At 42.7% G+C, this 19,828-nt stretch overlaps 1 protein-coding gene across 1 annotated transcript in view; it reads left to right on the plus strand.

Moving 5' to 3' along the window:
* ESPN (espin) overlaps window positions 1–18,748 on the plus strand; it is a 3,774,415-nt gene extending 3,755,667 nt beyond the window's left edge. Inside the window, exon 16 of the mRNA XM_044063026.1 lies at window positions 18,540–18,748. Coding sequence (XP_043918961.1) covers window positions 18,540–18,692 — 153 coding nt within the window. The 3' untranslated portion in view covers window positions 18,693–18,748. The remainder of the gene's footprint in view (window positions 1–18,539) is intronic.
* The last annotated feature ends 1,080 nt before the right edge of the window (window positions 18,749–19,828 follow it).

Below are 19,828 nucleotides of genomic sequence, written 5' to 3' on the forward strand. Positions count from 1 at the left end.
CTGTCTCAGCGAGGCCCTTCTGTAGGATGTCCACATCATTTGGGGACTTGACTATGGCTCCTAGTTTGCAGTCATCTGCGAACTTCGTTAGCCAGAGGCCTTCTGTGTTAGCCTGTACTTCAGAGAAGTAGATACCAAACAGGAGAGGTCCCAGGACGGAACCCTGTGGTACTCCACTTGTCACTGCTATATAAATATATATATATATATATATATATATATATATATACATACATATACACACATACATACATACATAAATATTTTTATGTATTTATCCTTTGTTAACCATTTTAGTGCCAGTAGGCTAACAGCATTTTCAGGAGACACCAGAGGTTAAGTAGCCCAGATACTGTTTTGGGGCCTAACCTGATCTGTCCTCCAAAAGCAGTTTGTTTGTCTGTTGATTTAATATACGGTATAACAATCTCAGTTATCACATCTGCTCCAGTTGATCTGCTGAATTAACATCTTTTTATCTGTATCAAGTGTTATCCATATTTGCTTGGTCTAATACCGATATCTGCCTTGATTTAATAGTACTCTGGGAAACCTAGGGTAGTAGTTTAACATATCAACTACATGACTGATTAATTTACTTACATATTAAGCAGATTTGACATTAGGTAATTGAACTGTGATGGTTAGCAACCACTAAGAGTCATTTGGCTTATTTCATTTCACTGTTATATATTTTATTTTATCGTATTAATTATTCAATGAAACTACAGTCCTTCCTTACCTACATGCAATTCATCAGTGTCTTAACTCTATTTAGTTCTTTCATGGAATACTCAAAACTTAACTGTGTAACACTGGATGTTCATCATTCCCACAGCAGCAGTATCCTGTAAGTAATATAGGTTTTGTCTTGCCCAAGACACAACAAAAGGCCAGCTTCCAAAAGTTTTGGCTGCAAACCATACCTTCACTCTGACTGCCGACTGGTCAGTCCTGTGGAGGGAAAATTAGCATTCGCAGTGATGTACCTATAATACTTTATTGCTGCCCTGTGAAGAAGCAGGTCAGAGGTTTCACAGGAGCAGCAGCAAATCTTCAACTTCTATTCTGGTAGATAAGTCTCCAGCAAAGTACCCTTCCACACAGAAAATTGTCTTTTTCAAAACTAGGCAATTTAGCAGTATTGCCTCTTCAAGAAACCTGGTATTTTTGTAATATCAGAAGTTTCCTGTCAGGGAGCACTACTTTTAGGTAGGGCTAATTTTGTGACAAAATGTGCTATATGTGTAAATATGTGGGTTGTATGTGAAAATTTAAATCTGGAAGAGTTTTATTGATAAAGGAACTTCTATAGATTATGTCAGTGCTTGTGTTTACTGTGTGACAACTTATATGCTCTTTTTCTGTCAGACTAACATTTATGTGAAGGTAATTCTAACAAGATTTCAGTGTGCTTTATAGGTTCATAGGTAGGTACTAGGCTATTGGCCCTAGGGCCTATATAAGCCTAGCCAAAAAGTACCCTGGCTTTCAGCACCCAAGAAAATTATTTTCCTGTGCCCCTGTCGAGCAGAGCCACAGAAGTGATCCCAGGGGTAAATTTCCTATTTCCCATCCAATCATCAAGATTTTTCTTGAAGAGTGCTAATGAGGAGCTCTGTTTGACATAGATAGGTAGTCTGTTCCAGAGTATGGGAAGTCTCTGGGACAGGAATCTATCCCTCCAACATGTTCTGTTTATTGTGGTGACAAGGTTTAGGTCCCTACAGCGTGTAGCTCGGAGGGACTGGGATTTCTTTAAGTGGAGCATGTCCAACAGCTCTGGGTTTGACATAGCTTTGTATGTTAGGTAGAGATCGCCTCTGATTATTTTATTCTGATTTATTTTGCTTAAGGGATAGTGCATGTGTGTGAAAGTGTAAGTGTGTTGCTTATGTACCCTATATGATAACGTGCCTTCTGACCGACTTGTTCAGGCAAAGCTTACTGCATTTGAAGCATCCTCCTTGGGCACACCATAGATATCTACCCTACTCCACCTGGTCTAACTTCTGTTGTTCCTAGAAAGTGAAAACAACTTACCAAAGAGCCCTGCCAACTCTGCAGGCTCAGTCAATGCCTCAGGTGATGTAGGGTGACTATGCAGGGGCCAGCATTCGTTCCTCAGAGTACTCACTTACCTCTATGGCTTTTTCTGGTGCAGTTCTTTCAACCACCACAAACCAGGAGTCAGCCATATCCCCGTTGGCTGTTTCTGTCTCTGAAATGGGCATGAGAGAACTGTCTTTCTTAGACAACAAAGGTGCAACAGAGGATACTGCTGCTAGATGTAGCCAGGAGAAGATGCCTCTTGATAGGGCAGACATTCCTTCTCCAGATTAACTGTCAGGGATACCTGCAAAGACAAAACAAAAGGTTAAATGGTGATCATTTGAAGACATGGTGCCTATTAAAAAAGATCTTTTTTCTTTACCATAGCCATGATATGTTACACGTATGTATGCCTATACATATTCCTGCATTAGTGCCAGCCTTGGAGGATGTATCTAATGCTATCTGTAGCAATTCTGATTCACAGCTTTTGGTCGCCAAAAATGTAGATGGGCTTCATAGGTTCGTAGATAGTTACTAGGCTAGCTACCCCTGAGGGACATTTTAAGGCTAGCCAGTTTCCGTTTTTGTGCTTGAATTAACCTATCCCATTTGGTTAAAAATTGACCTTACTCATCCCATGGTCGATAATTACATATATGACCTCTAATGAGAATAACTGGGATCATACCTTGGATAATATGAGGGGACACATGCATGGGATAAAGCATTTAGGAGCTGCCTCTTTCCATTAGTAGTACAGGGACAGTCTCTGGGTAAATTTTCTGTTTCGTAAATGGTGCTTGAATATGGGACAGGGATGAGCTTTGTTTTATTTGGATGGAAAGTCTGTTCCAGAGCAGCGGTATCCTCTGAGAGATACACCTGTCCCACCAAACTATTCTGTTAATGTTACAGAAGAGGCTTATATTCCTAGACCAAGTATTTCTGATGCCATTTGACTTGCTGATGTGCAGTAAATCCATCAGTATTGAGTTTGAGTATGCCTTGTATACCAGACATAGGCCACCTCTTAGCAGTCTGCAGGATACCAAGTATAGTGACATAGCTTTTAGTCAGTCCATGTAAGTTATGTTGTTTAGGCCTTGTATCCCTTTAGTAAGGTATCTCTGTGGGCATTCCAGTTCTTGCATGTGTCTGGACAGATACATGCCAAAGGAGGCATTATATTCAATGATAGCCTAATGAGGGCTGAGTAAAGGGGAGCTATGACATCCCTAGATCTAGACACAATACCTTTGTTTATGGACCAAGATTCAACCCTTTACCCTGATCCTGGGTGACTGTAACTACCCAAACATAGATTGGAAGAACTACTCATGTCAGAACAGAAATGCCCAGAGATTTCTCAGCTTTGTCAATGCAAATGCCTTGGAACAGCTAGTTGATACTAGGTTTAGGTCCCTACAAGAGGTGATAATATCTTGGACTTGGTATTAACCAACATGAGTAACCACTGCAGCATCCCTACATTATCATCCTCCCTTGTAAGATCTGACCATAAAGCAGTCACTTTCAAAGTTACCATCTCCCCCGACCCCCTCTAGCTAGGGTCAAACAAAAAAAATTCTCCAAAGCTGATTACAGCCTCCTGAGGGATGGTATAAACAGCTTCACAGGACCCTTTCCCTCTCTATGAACTAGCACCAATGCCCAGATCTACACCAAAGTACTGTACAACCGTTTATATACATGCATGGAATCAGGAATACCTGACAGAACGAAATCATACTCTGCAAGGAAGAGTAAACCTCTCTGGTGGACATCCGCAATAAATAAACTCTATAACAAAAGGAAAAAATGCTGTCCAGGACCAAGAAGGAGCAGGTGCCCAATTGGAAGCAATCACTCCTTAGCCTGAACAAGCAAACAAGAGCACTAGTGAAATCATCCAGAGCAAACTTTGAGTCTAAATTGGCCACATCTACTAGATACAGTCATAAAGCCTTTTTCACATATGTCCATAATCTCAAAGGAAACACCCAGATCTGCTCAGAACTGGTGGTCAAGGACACCGCATACACAAATGCCATAGGTATAGCCAACTTGCTGGCTGACAGATTCAGGGAAAACTTCACCCCACTGTCCCCTCATCAGTAAATCAGGACATCCCCAGTACCTGCCCCCCTGCCCTTATCTCTAGGGAACAGGTCATCACTGCCTTCTCAAAGGCAAAAAATACAGCCTCCATGGGACCTGATAACATCCCAGGCTGCATCCTGCATGAACTTAGGCAGGAACTTGCAGCACCATTAGGCGCCCTATTCAACCAAAGTGTGAGTACTGGCTTCGTCCCAGCTGAGTGGTTGACAGCCACTGTCATCCCTTTGCACAAAGGTGGAGCGTTCACTGATCTGGGAAATTGAGACCCATCAGCCTAACTAGCGTGATCTGCAAAGCTTTGGAAAGGGTTATCATGGACCTCATTAACAAGGACATTGGCCACGTCCAAACACTCGATCCCCCATAGTTTGGCTTCATGAAGGGGAGGTCATGTCTGTTAAATTTGGTCAACTTCTTTGAGACAGTCAACAAACCCATGGATGAGGAGAAGATGGTGCACACTGCCTGCCTTGACCTGGCCAAAGCCTTCAACACTGTTCCCCACTCAGGTATAAACTCTCTCAACTATGCATCAATCCGTATGTTACCAGAGGGGTAGCAAACTGGCTCACTGAACCCACCTAATGAAAGTAGGGGAAGCCACCTCATGTAGTAGACCCGTAACGACTGGTGCACCCCAGGGATTGGTCTTGAGACCTCTATTATTTGGGATATACTTTTTTGAGGTGCGGGCCAAAACAAATGGGCTATGGCTGACCAGGTTTGCAGATGATTGCAAGCTGGGCACTGTCATTAATTCCCCTAGTGATGTGGGCATCCTCCAAGATGGTCTCACCCAAACAAATGACTGGTACCAGAAACATGGCCTCAAGCCAAATACAAAAAAATGCATCATCATCCCCTTTGGGGAAAGTGATGCCACAAATTATCACATTAATAACAATGTCCTAAGCATGCAATCAGTCGTGAGGGATTTTGGGCATCCAGATTGATAGCAACCTGACTTTTGACCACCATGTTGCATCCGTTGTATGGAAAGATTTCTACATGGTCCACCTTATAAGTAAGGGTATCTGATCCAGGGAAATGGAGGTCATAATATCCCTGTATTCTTCCCTTATAAGACCCATTATCAAGTTAAACACCTCTTTCTGCATATACCTTTCAAAGCACATGCAACAGCTGGAGAGACCACAGAGGTTCCTCACCAAGAGAATCCAGGGCGTCAAACATCTATCCTACACTGGCCGGCTAAAGGCCCTGTACCTCTACTCAGTTTCATAAAGATTCCTCAGGAATGACCTCTATCTGGCATACAAAACAATCTCAGACCCCACCTTGATGGGACTGCTGCATATCCGCAAGTCAAGCTCCACTCGAGTAACCCGCAGGCGTTGCTCTCACCCTGGTTTGTGACATCAATAGGACTTGTTGTCGGGACAGATTTGTGTCACAGAGACTCCCCAATCTATGGAATAGACTCCCTCTCCATGTCAAGCAGAGTACCTCATTATCCCTTTTAAAGCACAAACTGGATAACTCGATGGGAAACAGAAAATACATCCCTGATTTTTTTTTTTTTTTTTTTTTTTTTTTTTTTTTTTTGGTGACTGGGTGTACTCTATTTTTATGTTTTAAAACTGTTTTCTTGTGTTTTGGACTGCTGTTAACTCTTACTCAGTGGTCAGATTTTAAGTGACTGTTTTGATTGTGCAAACAGAAAGTGAAGGCTGCTTGCTACTCTTATTCAGGCATCAACTAATGTTAATCATACCTACCACTGCAGTAGCCATCAGGCTAAATGGGTTATTTCTTGCCTAGGAAACAGCAACTGTTCTGCTTCAAAAAAGCTCTGGTTCCCCCCTCTCCTTCACTCTGACTGCTGATTGGCTAATCCCAAGGAGTGAGATCAGCAGTTAGAGTGAAGCTTTCTTTAATACAGTCTTGCTGTCGTGAGAAGAAGCATCTCTTGAGCTTCACAGGTGCAGCAACTGGTTAACAGCTTCATTTCAGGCAGAAAAGTCCCTGTTGAGGAACCCTCCACTCAGAAATTATTGTTCTTTTAAGAAAAATAGCATTTTATTTATTTGTGGGTTAAAAGCAGTATTTCCCCTTTAAGTAACCTGATATTTTTTCAAAACATCAGAAGTTTCCTGTAAGGGGCAGCTATATTTTTGTTTAAGGTGTTAATTATGGTATTGGGTTAATTTTATGAAAAAATGTATACTGCTTGTGGGAGTGAAAAGTTTACGGAGGAATGGGTGGGAATGTCCATGTTAGTGTAATGCCAACCTTTAGTGTAATGCTTATGCTCACTTCATGACTACTATTTTGATTCTGTCAGTGTATGTACAAGTGCTTGAACAGTACTGACAGGGTAATTCTGCTCTACTTTCTATCTTTATAACCTAAGTGGAGGAAGTGTTGTGAGTGTAAGTGTGCTATTTGTGAACATTCAGTGATGCTTATCTTTTGACCAGCTCAGTCTAGCTATGCTTTCCACTTTTAGTGCTTCTTCCCTGGTTACAGCATGGATACTCACTGTGGCCTGGCTGAATCTCTACAGTACCTAAAAAAAGAAAAAAAAATACTTATCAGGGAGTCTTTGCCATTGTCACAGACTCAGTCTACACTTCAGCTGATATAAGGGTGAACCTGCAATGGCTGTCAGTTATTGCTCAGACCACCCACTTACCTCTCCAGCTTCCTCTGTTGTGATATTTTCAGACACAATAAACTGGAGGTCAGCCGCATCCTCTTTACCTCTATCAGTGTCGGTTGCAGGCATGGAGAAGCATCTTCTTTAGGTTTGAGAGCACGCTCTGGGGAGTGTCTTTTCAGGTAACAAGGGCAAGAGGCCATTAGACCAAACAGACATCCTTCCTTTGAGCTATTCCTCTTCTGCTAGAACTCCTATTAAGAAAAAACAAAAAGTTAAGCATTGTCTTTCTGGTGAAGTTGTTACTCTTAAAAAAGATGAGTTCTTTACCTTGGCTAGACAGGTATTAATGGTAGTAAATCCTGGAATGCAGAAGCCTTTACAGCTGGCCATTTCCTGTAAAGTTATTTCTGAGGAAACAGGGTCTGATGATTCTAATTTTGACAGAGATAGAGCTTTTACTCCTGCAGATTCCCAAACCCAGCTGTCTGATTGTGAGGAAAGCTTTAATCTGTATCCTACTGTGGAAGAATTTTTTTTTTAATCAGACCACTGCCAGGATGAATGAGGTATTAGTACAAGAACAAATAGATGTTCCCCCAAACTAAGAGGCATTTATAATATGTTACAATGAATATACCTCATTCCTCTCCCATACATCCTGTACTGCCAGCCCAGAGGATGTGTTGAATGCTGTCTGTAATCATCCTGGTACCCAGCTGTCAGATCCAGCTGCAATTCAACTGCGTCTCATGCAGACAACAGGCTGGAGCTCATTACTAAGTCTTCATCTGGTGATAAAGAGGGTAAAATGTTGGACCATATAGGTAAGAGAATATTTGCTTCCACTTTAGCCTTTAGAATTCTAAATTGACAGGCATATATATATATGGCATATATATATGGAAAAGTATGCTGTGTTACATGGACAGTCTGAGGGAAATGGCTTCCATTCTTCCTACAGAAGAAAGCTGTTTTTTGAACCATACTATTTCTGCCCTTTCTCAGTTATCTAAACATGTTTTTAAGTGTATGTATGATTGTACACATACTGTGTCTAGGACCACTGCTACTGCTACAGTGTTGAGAGGATATGCTTATGTATGTAATCAAAAGATTGTTGATGAAAGTCTTAGATTCAGATTTAGATAAGGAGGCATTCTTTAGTTCTTCTGCTACCCAGGTTCTCAAACAATATGATTAAAGAGGGAAATTAATTTGTGGAGTTTATAAGATATTTTATGTACCCGAGTACAAATCTTTTAGGCTTTTCCCCTTTAAGAAACCTGATATTTTTTCAAAACATCAAATGTTTCCTGTCAAGGGCAACTATATTTTTGTTTAAGGTGTTAATTAAGGTATCTGGGGCTAATTTTATGAAAAATGGTATACTGCTTGTGGGAGTGAAAAGTTTACAGAGGAATGGGTGGGCACTTGTGTGTTAGTGTAATGCTTTTGCTCACTTCGTGACAACCTTCAATGAGTGTAATGCTTATGCTCACTTCGTGACTACTATTTTGATTCTGTTAGTGTATGTACAAGTGTTTGAACAGTACTGACAGGTTAATTCTGCTCTACTTTCATGCTTTATAACCTAAGGGACTGGAGGAAGTGTTGTGAGTGTAAGTTTGCTGCTTGTGAACACTCAGTGATGTTTACCTTTTGGCTAGCTCAGTCTAGCTATTCTTATCACTTTTGGTGCTTCTCCCCTGGTTACAGAATGGATACTCACTCTGGTCTGGCTGATTCTCTGCAGTACCTAAAAACAAAAAAAAAACATACTTATCAGGGAGTCTTTGCCATTTTCACAGACTCAGTCTGCACTTCAGCTGATATAAGGGTGAAATAAATATAAAGGAAAAGTACAAAATAAGCAATTTATTGATGATCCAAAAAAGTTTTATAGAGAATTGAAGTAAGGTAAAGGAATTGAAAGACCAACAAAAAAAGAAGAAATACATTTTGGAGATGTATCTGTGAAGATCCTGTGGAACATAACAAAGATGATAAATGGATAGAAGTTAAAAAAAAAATAAGAGGTTCAAAGATATAGGATATGAAATGGGATGAAGTAACAGCCAGAGAGATTGAAACAAAGTTAAGAAAAGTCTCTACCTGGAAAACTACAGGCCCAGATGCAGTACCTAATTTTTGGCTGAAAGTATTAATATCTTTGGACTAAGATTTAGCCATGAGTAAGAACTATTTATATGCACACCCCAGACAGACAACAGCCTGGTTGACAACAGGAAAAACAATGCTCCTATTTAAGAGTGAACTTGCAAGCTATCCTAAAAATTATAGACCAATAACTTGCCTTTCGATGTCGTATAAACTATACATGGGAATGGATGCTGACAGAGTTTAGAGTCATTCAGAGGAAAACTCAATTATGGCAGTAGAACAAAAGTGCAATAAAAGAAAGTAATATGGAACAAAGGATCATTTGTCATTAAATAAAGTCATAATGGAGAACTGTAAAAAGGGGAAGAATCTATGTATGGCATGGATTGACTACAAAAAAGCATTTGATAGTATCCCACATTCATGGATAAAAGAGTGCTTAGAAATGTATAAGATGCACCCTACACTGATCGACTACATTATACTGACCATGAGACAGTGGAGGACCACTTTACAATTAAGCCATGATAAATGACAAATTATTATCCTAGGGATAAAAATTCAAAGGAGGATATTCCAAGGTGACTCTCTGTCACCACTGCTATTCTGCCTTGCCCTTAATCCATTAAGCTATCTACTTAACAGCTTAAGCCATGGCTATAATTTGGCTCCTAGAAAACAACAAAGTGTAAAGATTTCTCATCTTCTCTTTGTTGATGATTTAAAACTGTATAGATCATCAGATGAGGAACTAAAAGCACAACTGCAAGTTGTCAAAGCGTTTTCAGATGATATAAGAATGCCATTTGGTTGTGATAAATGTGCAAAAGCAACCTTTAAAGTAGGAAAACTGCAACGTCAGGAAAACATCAGTTTAGGACAAGAATGTGATATAAAAGAACTTGAGCAAGAGGAATGTATAAATACTTAGGAATTGATGAAGGATCAACAATAAAATACGAACATATGCAAATAAAACTTAGTAAGGAATATTTCAGATGACTTAAATTAATCCTGAAAACAGCACTGACAACTAGAACAAAATTCAAGCTATAAACCAATTTGCTCTTCCTGTCCTAAGTTACACTTTTGGAGTGATTGACTGGCCTCAAAATGTGTTGGATAGATTAGATTGGAAAACAAGAAGAATGCTTCATGCTCACCAAATGATTTATAAAAATTACTGCATGCCAAGATTATACATTCCCCATTCCGAAGGAGGGATAGGCCTCCTTGAAATTGATTATATGTATAGATCTATATCTGCTGACCTCACAAGACCCAAACGTAGTGAAAGTTTTGAAACATGAGGAGAATAAATCTAAGATGACTTCTCTGCTTAATTTAGCAGAAACATATCACCATCAAGTGGGAATGGAAATCAAACCAGAAGTGGATAAAAATCAGGTAGCACCTGAATGTGCCAAAAAAAAAACAAAAGAAAGAATATAAGGTGAAGGACCAGATGAGAAGGCAAGAAATGTGGAAAAAGCAGAAGTATAGTTGCATATTTAGAAAACTTCTGGAAGAACCTCATGTTGATCAGGAATGAACACAGGAATGGTTAAGGAGAGGCAAATTCAAATCAAGGTTGATATTGGCAGCCCAAGATAGTGGGCTATGTACACATTGGTTTACAAAGTCCATTGAACATGTGGGAGAAACGACAGATGTAGGTTTTGTAAAACCGAATTGGAAACATTTGCACACCTTGTTGCAGGTTGCAACATACTAATGGCAGAAGGACTGTATACTGAATGGCATAATAATGTGGCAAGATGGTTGCACTGGGGATTGTGCAAACATTATGGTATTGAAGTGGCTGAAAAACACTGGAAACATGAGCCACAAAGCATCATAGAAAATGATGTTTATATCACATGGGACCACCCATTACCAACAGTTCAAAAGATAGATGCTAGAAAACTGGATATAGTGGTTCAAGAAAAGAAGACGAGTAGCATTGATCATTGAAATCACCACACCCAGTGACTACAGTTTCTTGCGTACAGAGAGACACAAAGTCAAAAAATATCAGGATCTACAGGCAGAAATGAGAGCAGTGTGGAAGAAAAATATCCAGACAGTTCCAATAGTAGTAGCAGCAATAGGTCTTATAAAATAATCTACAGTCGTATTTAGATATGTTACCAATCCATGTAGTTGTATACGGATTGCAGAAGGAGTCATTACTGGGCACATTGCGGGTGCTCTGAAGAGCACTTTTGGCTGACATCAAAGATTAAAACAATACTAATTTCATGAACTTTAATCGTACTTTGACTTTGGAATGGGGTCCACTTCCATCATGGCATTAGAAACCCAAAAGACTTAGTGAAATTAAAAAGCGTGAACCTACAGTGGTTGTCAGATGTTCCTCAGACCACTCACTATCTAAACATCTTTTAAGTGTATGTATGATTGTACACATACTGTGTCTAGGACCACTGCTACTGCTACAATGTTGAGAGGATATACATATGTATGTAATCAAAACATTGTTGATGAAAGTCTTGGATTCAGATTTAGATGAGGCATTCTTTAGTTCTTCTGATGCTCAGGTTCTCAAACAATATGACTAAAGAGGAAAATTAATTCATGGAGTTTATAAGATATTTTATGTACCCCAGTACAAATCTTCTAGGCCTCCCCCTTACAGAAAAAAGACAAACAAACAAAGCCAGTCTTTTTTTTCTGACAACAAAGTAAAAAAAAAGAGATATGGACACAGTGTAACAACAGCAAAAAAACAGGTGTCTTTTCCAAAAATGGGACAGATCAAGCAGTACAGAATGGGACAGATCAAGCAGTACAGAATGAGCATGCCAGCATTCCTTACTCTCTTCCCTCTACTCTGGCCAATAGCTCTATCAGTCTGTCCTAAAAACTGGTCCTCAACATTCTAGACCCAAAAATGCTTACTATCTTATTCACATAGCCAGCTAAGGTTCTCTATTTCCAGGTCACATCATAATTTCTGTGCATTACCCATTGGTTTGTTTAGAGCTCCAAGGGTACACACAAAATGTCTACCCCAGTCATAGCTTATTTCAGACTGAATGACATTCACATATTTCCTAACTTAAATGACTTGCTTATATTTGTGAGTCTTTATTCAGATGTCAAGAGTCGTTAACTTGAGATGTTAAGTTGTCAATCTCGCCTTCATTCTTGCTGGATGGGTTCGGAGCCGATCCTCGGCTCCGACTCGGCACTTGGTTAGCTTGAGAACTCCTTTTACCAGCTCGAGGCAACCCTATATCCCATGATGCAAGGCGAGACTACCCCAGATCTCATTTGCCGCTTTGCGAAGAGGTCTCTTTTTTGCCAGCTCAGGTGAGTTTGAATTTTCAAACAGTTTAGTCTAGGGTTTTACTCTCCCTTTCTTTTTAAGTCTTAGATAGTGTGTAGTTTTTCTTCAGCCCACCCTATTTCCCCTTAAATTTTAAAGTTAAAATTGTAAAGCTTAAAAATTTTTCAGTTAGGCCTAGGCCTCCCTGTTCTTAATCCCTATCTGTGTGTGTGTTTTGGGATTAATAGTGTGACTGTTTTAGTGTGTGTGTGTATTTTTTTCTTAGACTATGTCTAGGGAAGGAAAGGTCTCAGGCTTCAAGAAGTGTGACTCGTGCTGTCAGAAGATGTCTCTGACAGACGGTCACACTTCTTGTGTTTACTGCCTGGGGCCTTTACACCTGCAGGACTCCTGTGCCATATGTCATTCTTTTAGCCAGAGAGTCCTGCAGGAGAGGAGGAACCAGTTAATCCTCCATGGCTTATTAAAGCCAGAAGGTTCACCCACTAAGACTGGGTCGGGTAAACCTTCCAAGCCACCTAAGGTTCAGGCTACAGTGGTTAAGCCTTCCCCGGTGGCTCCGACTGGAGCCGATATTTCTTCTTCTGATGTAGTTGTGTCGGTTCCTACCAGCTCCGACACTCAGTCTACAGTTTCCTTGTCGGCTTCGGCTGGTGCCGACGTGTTATCCAGTATCGGAGCCGAAAAGTCTTCGGCTCCATCTGGACCCCAGAGGACGTCGGCTCCGATGGCTTCGTCCAAGAAGAGATCTCGGTCCCCTTCTATGGAGTCGATTCACTCGGCTCCGAGGTCTCCTCTTTTGTCGGAACGGAGTCATCGGAGCCGATCTTCGAGATCTTCCAGGCTGTCTGACCACGATTTAGAGAGGGTGGTAAGCAGGCTGTTGAAGTCACAGGCACTAGCCCAAATGCTCCATAGCCCGTCTCAGCAGACTTCAGCTATTGCTGTTCCCCTTGAACTTCCTCCTCTGACTCTCCTCCAGAGTTCGGAGCCGGAGCTTCTCGGGACAGTGACCGTGTCGGCGCCGGAGCCGATACATACCCTTTTGGCTCCATCGTCTTCAGCTCCGATCTCCTCCATGAGACCTTCCTTGGAGGGATCCGGTCGTCGAGTTTCCCTTGTTGGCTCCGAGGGGGCTAGTGGCATCGGACCCTTGTCCGACCCCGCTCTCCCTCTCGGGGCTTCGGCTTTGGTAAGCTCGGCACCGACATCGGCCTCGGAGCCTTCTGTCTAAGTGGAGCCGGGAATTCCTGTTGCTTCGAAACGGGACTGTTCTGGTCTCCCTGGGTAGGGAGCCTTTGAGGTGATGAGGAGTATTCTGGCACCTGAGCCAGGTCAACGGTCCATCCCTTTAGCTCCTCCCTCTTCGGTGCCTGTTGATGTCTCTTGCCAGCCTCTTGCTCTCAGGCCCAGGGATCCATCACCCCAGGTTTCCCCATTGGGAATAACTTCCTCTTCCGAGGTTTCTCCTGATCCTGCAGGGGAACCCCCTCGGAAGAGGACGTGTAAGAGGAAACACACAGACTCCCCTGAGTCTACAACATCTGATACCGACTTAGATGAGTCGGAGGGTTCCCTCGGTCCCCTCTGAGGATGTCTCCTTTTCAGACATCCTTGAACTCCTCAAACAGAGGGGGAACTGGCCTTCCATTGACCCCTCCGAGGATGAGTCGGTATACCTGGAGGCTTTTGGATCCCGACCCTCCACCTCCTGGGTGTCTCCGCCTTTCGACCCACTCATGCAGGTAGTGGCTCGGAAGGCGTGGGCAGCCCCGGATTCTGTGGAACCTGTCCCCAGGAGGCCATCCAAATTTATTACGGCCCCTTCAGACAAGCAGTTTCTTTCTAAGGGCGTCTCTGTAGATGCTATGGTGGTGGCGGCGGCCACCAAGAAGGAACTTGCGGATCCTTCCATGCCTGTCCATCCTCCTAACAAAGATTCTAGGACCATGGATAGGTATGGCAAGCAGATGTTTTCTTCAGCGACCTTTGCTATGCGTTCGCTGAACTACCTTTGTCATTTCACCAGACTTCAAAGAGATATTCTCAAGGAACTAGGTGAAGTGGTTCAGGATCCTTCAGCTGCTGGGGCTCAGGACAAGATTGCCTCACAGCTAGCAATCCTAAATTCTTTAACCAACTCCTCCATGCGGCTCATATCCTATGCAGCCGATGGAGCGAGCAGAGCCGCAGGCACAGGAGTGGCTCTTAGACGTCAGGCCTGGATGCGGCTTTGTAATTTCGCGGACCCCTTTAAGGCGTCCTTCACCAATACCCCCTTTGACGGTTCGGCTTTGTTCGGTCCTCAGGTGAAGGAAACCTTGACCAGGTGTGAGCAAGATGGCAAAACTCTTTCTGCCGTAGGAGTCCATTTTTCCACCCCTTCTAGACCCTATCCCAAGGGTCAGAAAGGAGGAAAGATGTGGTTCCGTAAAGCCCAAGGAGCAGCGCCGGACACACGTGGTCAGTTTACCCCCAGAGGCAGAGGGGGTAACAATAATAGACGCCGCCCTAGAGGCAGGGGGGGGTCCCCAGAATCAGGGCAACAGGGAGCCTCTTCCTGATAAGCCCTTTCAGCATCCCTGAGGTGTTGCCCAACTGTCCACCCTTGGAGGCAGTCGGGGGAAGGATATCGCTGTACCCAGTAGCCTGGCGTTCCCTCTCTCAAGACATGTGGGTACAGTCGATCATATCCGAGGGTTACAAAATCCCCTTCGAAAGGTATCCCGTACCTCATCAATCCCTTCCAGACATCTCACTCGGTCAAAGGGATTTGGCAAAACAGGAGGTTTCAAAGCTCCTAGAAAAAAGAGCCGTCCAGACTGTTCCAGCAGACCAAGTGGGATCCGGCGTCTACTCAAGATTCTTTTTGGTCCCCAAAAGGATGGGAGATTGGAGACCTATTTTAGACCTGAGCAATCTAAACAGATTTGTCAAGAAGGCAAGATTCCGGATGGTCACGCTTCAGTCCATTCTGCCCTTTCTGGGCAAGGACAACTGGATGTGCTCGATAGACCTTCAGGACGCGTACTATCACATAAAGATACACAGGCGCTCCAGGAGGTTTCTCCGCTTTTGGCTAGGGACCAGTCATTATCAATTCAGAGCCCTGCCCTTTGGCCTCACTACAGCCCCCAGAGTGTTTACCAAATGCATGGCAGTGGTTACAGCTCATCTGAGACGTCAAGGATTCCAGGTGTTTCCTTATTTAGACGACTGGCTCCTCTCCGCCACCACCAAGCATCAGCTTCTTCAGAGCAGAAACTACACTCTGCAGCTTTGCAAAAAGTTGGGAATATCGGTGAATTTCGAAAAATCTTCTCTGCTGCCTTGCCAATCTATCACCTTTATAGGCGCAGAATTAAACACCGTCAGTATGTTAGCCAGACTAACAGATCAGAGAATTCTGGACATCCAAAAATACGTTCGGATCTTATTGCAGAGCAGCAGAGTCAAAGCCAGATTGGTTCTCAAGGTTCTAGGTCTTATGGCTGCGGCCATTGTTCTTCTACCATTAGCTCGCTTCCACATGCGTCTTCTGCAGTGGATGTTATTCACTCAGTGGTCGTTCCAGAACCTTCCCATGAGGCACGAAATCTTGGTTACACAATCGTGCAGGACTCATCTAACCTGGTGGATATCTTCCCCTCTACTTCATCAGGGCCGACCATTTGTTCCCCCTCCTCCGGTTGCCACAGTCACTACAGATGCCTCTCTGATCGGGTGGGGGGGACATTATCAGGGCAGGATGGTCCACGGGACTTGGCAACCCATAGAATACCATCTGCACATAAATGTCCTGGAGATGAGAGCGGTGCTTTTAACGTTGCAAGCCCTCAACGACTTTCTTCCCGCGGGGACTATTGCAGTTCAAACGGACAATATGTCTGTGGTCTGGTACATCAACAAGCAGGGTGGGACCAGGTCGTATCCTTTGTGTCGAGAAGCTCTCAGACTTTGGCAATGGGCAATCTCCTCTCATCGGTTTCTGATAGCAACGCACATCCCCGGCAGGTCCAACCTCTTAGCGGACAGACTGAGCAGAGCCATTCTCATGCCTCACGAGTGGTCTCTCAATCAATTGGTAGTGGACGAGATATTTCGGAAGTGGGGCACCCCTTGTTGCGACCTTTTTGCTACACCTCAAAACAACAAATGCCCGGACTTCTTCATCCTCTTTCCCCTACCAGGCCAACCCCTGAGAGACTCTCTAACCCAGGATTGGCCCCGGGGACTTCTGTACGCCTTTCCTCCTTTCCCCTTAATTCCACAGGTCATTCAGAAAGCTACCGTTTTGAGAGCCAAGTTGATTCTCATTGCCCCTTACTGGCCTCGACAAATTTGGTTTCCGACCCTACATCGTCACCTCCTGGTGCAGCCTTGGCATCTGGACCCAGTTCCGGATCTGCTGATCCACCAATCGGGTCAACAGCACCGGGCCATTCGTTCTCTCAACCTCACTGCTTGGTTGCTCCACTTCCTTCCCTAGCCAGGCTTCCTATGATCTCTGATCCTGTCAGAGATATCTTAATAGCTTCCTTGAAGTCGTCCACCAGAACGGTTTATGCTAGCAAGTGGCGATGTTTTTCCCTATGGGCAAACTCCAGGCACATTGATCCTTTTACTGCACCTGTGCATTCTATTTTAGATTTTCTGGCTGACGTTTTTCAGTCAGGATCTTCTTCATCAACAGTTAAAGTTCAACTGGCGGCAATTTCCAAATATCATGTTGGCTTGCAAGATCATAACATCATGTCGCATAGACTATGCAAAGCCTTTCTGAGAGGAGTTTTTCTCCTAAAGCCTCCTATAAAACATCCTCCTCCACAATGGGATCTTAATTTGATGTTAGCATCCTTGATTTTACCTCCCTTCGAACTGTCTGCTTCATGCTCCTTAAAGTTACTGACTTGGAAAACAATATTCTTACTGGCTGTCACTTCAGCTAGGAGGGTATCTGAAATTCAAGCTCTGTGCATCCATTCCCCTTACTTGGTTTTTCACATGGACAGGGTATCCTTGAGAACAAATCCATCCTTTCTGCCCAAAGTTGTTTCTCAAACTAATATTAATCAATCCATCGATCTACCAGTTTTTTTCCCAAATTATTCTGACAGAGCTGAACAAAAACTACATTTTTTGGATGTCCATCGTCAGCTCAGATATTATTTGCATAGAACTAAACAATTCAGGAAATCAGATCAGTTATTTGTCTCCTATGCAGAAAACAGGAAAGGTCTCCCAGTATCAAAAGTGACCTTATCCAGATGGTTGTCTTCCGCCATTTCTTATGTGTATTCACTCAGAGGCAAGCAACTACCCTCAAAACCGAAGGCACACTCAACCAGGAGCCTATCCACTTCTACAGCCTTTCAGGATAGGCTACCCATTGATACCATTTGTGCAGCAGCTACTTGGGCCACTCCTCATACCTTTGTCTCTCATTACAAATTAGATTTGGCCTCCAGGGACAGAGCCAGTTTTGGTTCCACAGTACTCAAGAGTCTGTTCCATTGAGCCACCCGGGATACAGGTGCTAGGGACGCGGTCCCATCCAGCAAGAATGAAGGCGAGATTGACAACTTAACATTTAGAAGTTATGTACCTACTATAACGTTCCATGTTAGTTGTCTTCTCTCGCCTTCTTTCTTGCGTCCCTCCCTCCTTCCCCCTGGCCTGGACAGATCTTGAAGAGTTTCTCTTTATCAGATTCACTCTCCTTAATTCTTTAGAGAGTCTATCTTAAGAACTTTTTGCCTAATTCTTCTAGGCTAGTTTTGCTATTCCTTTGGGATTAGTATTATTGGCAGGGTTATTTAGCTACCAAACGAGATCTGAGGTAGTCTCGCCTTGCATCATGGGATATAGGGTTGCCTCGAGCTGGTAAAAGGAGTTCTCAAGTTAAGCAAGTGCCGAGTCGGAGCCGAGGATCGGCTCCGAACCTATCCAGCAAGAAAGAAGGCGAGAGAAGACAACTAACATGGAACGTTATGGTAGGTACATAACTTCTAATTTTTGTGCATGGGACAAGCCCCGTGAACCCCCATGTGAGGGAACACCCTCCTCAAACTTTTGCATACCAACACCATGGTTGCACAATAATGGAAAATTGCAAAGTTCATTAGTGCCAAAAGTGCTTTTAGGGATTTTGGTTTGTACCGACAGCACTTGCTGAAATAATTTCACAGAGCTTTGAAATTCATATAAACTTCACTTTTTCCTCATACTTCTTACTGTGTCTAAGATGTTGAAGTTTTCTGACAATTCTAGTATGTAAATAACATATTTCTTTGTTTTCTTCTGTACAGGAAAGAACAGGAACGACTAAAGAAAGAAGAAGAAGAAAAGGAAAAGGAACAGTCAGAGAAACTGCGCACACTTGGCTATGATGAAAACAAATTAGCACCTTGGCAGCGTGATATCATCCTTAAGAAAGGGGATATAGTGAAATTTGATTAAGGCATTTTTTTTATGTCCTTTTGAAAAGAAAAGGTGAAGAATGTTGACCAGTGAAACTGTCTCTGAACTCATATGTGTTGATAAGCTGGGAAACTTTGAGGGTAGGGGTTTAAGGGAGTTCTTTTCAAATACAGGCATACGTCTTGTTCTCTCATCTCTTTTCAGGGATGTCAGCTTATATTTTGCTGAGGAGGATTATCAGATACTGAATGCAGCAGTAGGAGACATCTTTGTTTAATGTGGAGGCATTACATCAGCCATATAAACATTATTTGAGTCATCTGGTTGTTGAATTAATATACCATATTCTAATTGTTTTGTTTAAGCGAGTCATTTTGTTTTTGTTACACACAGTGAAGAACACAGATTTCACACTTAGCAAATGTGGAGACAGTTTGCATTCATAACTGTAAAAGAAATGAATGTTTAAAGGTTATAATTAGAAAATGGAACTCTGACTCAGGAATGCATAACAAACTAGTAGTAATCATCTGACAACTCATTGGAAAGATCCTTGTTCTCACTAATCTGTTCTCATCCTAACTAATATAGCTGTATCAGTTATTTCAATACACATTTTTGTTGTTTTTTTGGCCTATCCCCCCACAGACAGACACTGATCATCAATCCTTAGTCCTCCGGTCTGCTCCATAGACCTATTCTTTCCCCTGGGTGATAGCACTATGGCCCATTGTTCCCCACAGGTGAGGGTCAACATAGCAGGGGATGGGAGATGTCCTCCATGTGCTTAGGTAGAACAATGTTTATGCGATAAGCTATAACCCCATACATGCTTAAGGTGCTGGCACTCAGTAAACTTTGCAGTTCATGTCATGCTTCAGTGTGTGGCATAGTCACCCTCTAATCCCCCCACTTGAAATTGCACCTCTGTGAGTGTTGCATTTTTCCACTGGGACTTCAACTAATGGACAGTGTCCAGAGATGTGCATACAGATCTCTAGAAGAGGCAAACATAATCAGCCGCATCATTCCTCTTGTCCTGATATCATCTCCAGCTGGTGCCCAAGTCACTCATCAAACTCAAATTACCTTTTTGTAATTAAGACATTATCCCTATATGCCAGTATAGCTAGGTTTTGCTAAAATGCACAGGTACAGAAACATATTGCAACATT

The sequence above is a fragment of the Protopterus annectens genome, chromosome 2.part1 (assembly GCF_019279795.1).
Source record: "Protopterus annectens isolate FY-2018-M chromosome 2.part1, PAN1.0, whole genome shotgun sequence".
NCBI lineage: Eukaryota > Metazoa > Chordata > Ceratodontiformes > Protopteridae > Protopterus > Protopterus annectens.